Genomic DNA, 4,600 nt, shown 5'->3' on the forward strand with positions numbered 1-4,600 from the left:
TGTATCAGATGCTTACAAACTTTTCTATACCACCACCACCACCACCACCACCACCACCACCATCATCTCTGCTGCTACTACCACAGCTACCACTATCACCACTGCTGCCACCACCACCATCACCCCTGCTGCCACTACCATTACCACTTCTACCACCCTTGCCACAAACAACTGTTTAAATTTTGCCTCAAGTCTCACCCTGCTATCTCATATTAAGTGTAAGACGGTTTAGAAATATAATCCTACATTTGCCTAAAACAGACAGAATGGGCATGATGGGTATGGTTGGGATGCCTTTTATCACAGGTTTTCTCAGTCATGTTTGACCTGAAGCTAAGTAACAACAGCAGTACTATCACTACCACCACCACTTCTACCAACAGTAACAGCTTTTTGTTATTTGTTGAATCTGAAAGAAGGGACTGAGCCCATGATCTTTACAGGCTCTCCAAGACTGGTGAGCTCGATGCTATTAATGTCCTATTTAAACTGTTGTCAGCTCATGCTGGAAAGAAATGAGCAAGGACAAATATTCCAGAGGGATGATGTTGTGAGAAAGGACTGGGTATAATGGTTAGTGCAGAGCCAAGGGTTTTATTGGATGCACCAAGAGTGAGGAGAAGTAGAAACACTAATGGATGAATAATGCCTGATCAGTGGAGGTATGAGATCAACCAGCTCTAAGGAATAGAGCTCATAGTAACAATAGAAAAGACAGAGAGAGAGAGGGGGAAAACAACAGTCTTGTAGGCCAGGGGCTGGCATGTGTCCATTTGCGATGGCGTGCTAATCGGCTTTGTGTGGTTCAGGATATCAATGTGCATACTAACAGCACTGATTCAGATGTGGGAGCAAAACTCCATTGCGGACCTTGTTTTGAGCCTTACAGAATGTCAGAATGACATACAAACAAGAGTGGGTCACCAGTGCTCCGTGTAAGTAATACTGAGGCCACTGAAGAGAAAGAGAGATTCAAGTTGTTGAAGAACATCATTGGTAATCAGCTATCTCCGTTACCTTGGTGGTATTTGGAGTGAGAGCAATGGGATACTCTTTAGCTGGGTTGGAGTGTTTGTTCTCCTTTGAAATGGAACACGTTTGAGTGTGCTTCTAAATATCAGGGTATATCCCTGCAGAGAGTGAAATATTACAGAGTTTGGAGAGTCTAGGAGCAATACAGTTCTATATTTAAGAGATGAGGAATTATGTATATTATTTACATTATTTACACAGGCATATGGCGTAGTGGTTAAAAGCACGGGCTACAAACCCCAAAATTCCAAGTTTGATTCCAGGCAGTGACCTGAATAATAATAATAATAATAATAATAATAATAATAACATCGAGAAATACCTCAGGAATGAGAACCCAGGTTCGAAATTTCCCTAAGACACCTGATGAAGGCTGGAGGGTATATCAGCCGAAACGTTGTGTTAACAACAAACAAGATGAGGACAAATATCCGTCAAATGTAAATAATGTCTAGGAGCAATTTCTAGAGTGCATTGTTTTAGTGCAAGAGAAGGGGCATTATCAGGGTCAGTAACCTTGTTTGAAGTAGCTGGAACTATTTCTGCACTTGCTGTGTGTGTGATGAGCAGGATGAAAAGCCTTTTGAGGTAGAAAGGGGAAGATTTGGAGGGGATTAACCAAGGGTTTGTAGTGTGGCGTTAAATGCAAAATGGGCAGCAAAAGTAAGGGAGCTTTCTCTATGGGGGCACAGCTTACAGAACCATCATTATTTAGAAGAGGAAGAAAGTTGATTTCACAAAGTTGGTGGAAATCCTTTGGTAAGTGACCAAAAGGATAAGCAGTAGTTTCAGAGGGGAGATGGTTTGAGGGTTATGCAATGCATGAAGTTATCCTTTGCAATCAAAATACGGATTTTACAGGGGTTACACTCCTGGGGGAATTCCCAGTTTTGGGGAATAGATGCGATTGTGTAGGCCTCATAGGCCTTTTTTTTTTTTTTTTTTTGCCCGAACAACTACAATTGTTGTTGGCACTCCGTCGCTTATGACGTCGAGGGTTCCAGTTGATCCGATCAACGGAACAGCCTGCTCATGAAATTAACGTGCAAGTGGTTGAGCACTCCACAGACACGTGTACCCTTAACGTAGTTCTCAGGGATATTCAGCATGACACAGTGTGACACGGCTGACTGAACCTTTGAATTACAGGCACAACAGAAACAGGAAGTAAGAGTGAGAGAAAGTTGTGGTGAAAGAGTACAGCAGGGTTCGCCACCATCCCCTGCCGGAGCCTCATGGAGCTTTTCGTGTTTTCGCTCAATAAACACTCACAACGCCTGGTCTGGGAATCGAAACCGCGATCCTATGACCGCAAGTCCGCTGCCCTAACCACTGGGCCATTGCACCTCCACAACTACAATGCAACTATGAGTAAACCACTTGGGGGACTTGGGACTTCTGGTTTTTGCTTTGTTGAGTGGTGAATATGAAGCAATATGCTTAAAATATGGTTTTAGTTACTCATTTAGCTATTTCTGAAGAATCACGAATGAAACACATTTGCTGCCATGGATAAGTGGCATAAAACTAGCAGAACTCTGACCTGTCAGATGACTTGAAGTGCCATAGAGTCTGAAGGAATGGGAATGATGAGTGGTAAGTGGTACTGTGTGAAGCAGTTGTGAGGCAGTAAGTGGATGATCCAATAGGTGCAGAGAGGCTTATGGTTAGATAGAGATTAGGCTTAGAAGTGTGAAAGAGATCAAGAGTGTTTAAGGGGCTATCTTTCAATTTAATGTGAGAAAACATCAACTGAAAGCACATGAGTTTTGTTTACATCTAATCGGCTAACCCTAACCCTAAACCTAACCCTAACCCTAACCCTAACCCTAACCCTAACCCTAACCCTAAACCTAACCCTAACCCTAACCCTAACCCTAAACCTAACCCTAACCCTAAACCTAACCCTAAACCTAAACCTAAACCTAAACCTAACCCTAACCCTAAACCTAACCCTAACCCTAACCCTAACAGGCCGATTAGATGTAAACAAAACCCATGTGCTTTCAGTTGACCATTTTCCCACATCAAATTGAAAGATAGCCTGTTTAAGGTATTTGTGTAAACAGTCTGGTTTGTGATTGGGGGATGAAACAAGTTGGTTGCTTAGAACTAATCACCTGTTCATTTTTCCGTAATTTTTTCCAGTGAAATTCCATTGAAATCTGAAACCATAATGCAGGATACACCTTCGTCTGCAAAGAACCTTGTCTTTAAAGATATTGTTGTTGAAATCAAGAAGAAACCAATTCTACAGAATGTCTGGGGCAGGATAACATCTGGTGAGCTAATGGCTGTGGTGGGACCAAGTGGTAAGTTGACTAAGATAAAGGAACATTCAAGAATTTCAAGTAACTAAGCATTGCCAATATCAAAACAAATGATGAAAAAACTCTAAAAGGAAACATCTTCAATGATAACCTTAAATTCTTTTTTCCTTTAACAACTCAAGTTGCTGATACTTTTTACAAGGAAATGTTACTGTATTGTGAAAATTCCATAATAGATTTAGTTAAGTATTACATTCTAATTTACTTTAACATTGTACTTACCAGATTAAGAAAAATAATATTAGTTAGTGACTGATATTGTCTTTTTTCTCAACGTGTAATTATTTCTAATTAGTTTTGTAGTGCTCTTCTCATTAAATATATTAACACTAACTTCTGTACTAATTTGTTTGACTCAACAAAATGTAAAATAAATATGTTCTACTCTGTTCATTACAGCTGAGGGGTCAAGAGTTGCAAAGGATATCTATCCAACTGTAAAAACAATTGTTTCAGCAAAAATACAACCCTTCCAAATAACATATGCAATTAAGTGGAATTTCTCTCTTACTTGTTGTGTGTTTTTATGATATCTGTTTAACAGGATCTGGCAAAACTACTCTTCTGAATGTGATCTCTGGTCGACAACACATCAAACAAGGATCCATAACAGTTAATGGTCAGAAACTGAACAAGGCATTGAGCCGTCGGATGAGCTATGTACTACAACAGGATATATTACCGTCCAAATTAACTCTCAGAGAAGTACTACATGTAAGTATACTCTACAATGTCTTTGCTGTGAACCAGTTTTTATACAGATCTTCATGTTGAAGGACTGTCTTAATTAGATGTTTTCAGCTGAAGCGAAACAATGACAAACCACTTCTGGGTTTGGTAAGTTTTCAAAGGGATGTTGTGAAAGCTCTATGATTTGGAACTCAAATATATTCAACTCCACTGTCATGTGATGACTGCTCTGTGCCCACTACCATCATTCCCACATTGCACTATAATTATTAGAGAGCCTCTGCATGGTCACTTGGCTTGCTAGAGATAGCAGTCAAATCACACTATGTAATAAAGAAAGGACATTGGGTGATGTAAACTAACTTATATCTGAGAAGACAAGATGGCGTGCTGGAACGAAAACAATTGTAGCGTGGAAGGTGTTTATAAGCCATTTAAAATAACACACAAAAACCGTTAGATTCACTTCAACATTTAAATTTAATTTGTCAAAATATTTTCGTCGCTTTGAGACTGTGACCTGTTCACTGACAAAAGTCTGTGCTATA

General features: G+C 39.9%; 1 protein-coding gene across 1 annotated transcript in view; it reads left to right on the plus strand.

The window, feature by feature from the left end:
* Window positions 1–4,600, plus strand: part of LOC106872486 (uncharacterized) — a 56,089-nt gene that overhangs the window by 31,208 nt on the left and 20,281 nt on the right. Inside the window, exons 2-3 of the mRNA XM_014919501.2 lie at window positions 3,181–3,344; window positions 3,907–4,131. Of these exons, the coding sequence (XP_014774987.2) occupies window positions 3,181–3,344; window positions 3,907–4,131 (389 nt within the window). The remainder of the gene's footprint in view (window positions 1–3,180; window positions 3,345–3,906; window positions 4,132–4,600) is intronic.

Source organism: Octopus bimaculoides, chromosome 4 (assembly GCF_001194135.2).
Source record: "Octopus bimaculoides isolate UCB-OBI-ISO-001 chromosome 4, ASM119413v2, whole genome shotgun sequence".
Lineage (NCBI taxonomy): Eukaryota > Metazoa > Mollusca > Cephalopoda > Octopoda > Octopodidae > Octopus > Octopus bimaculoides.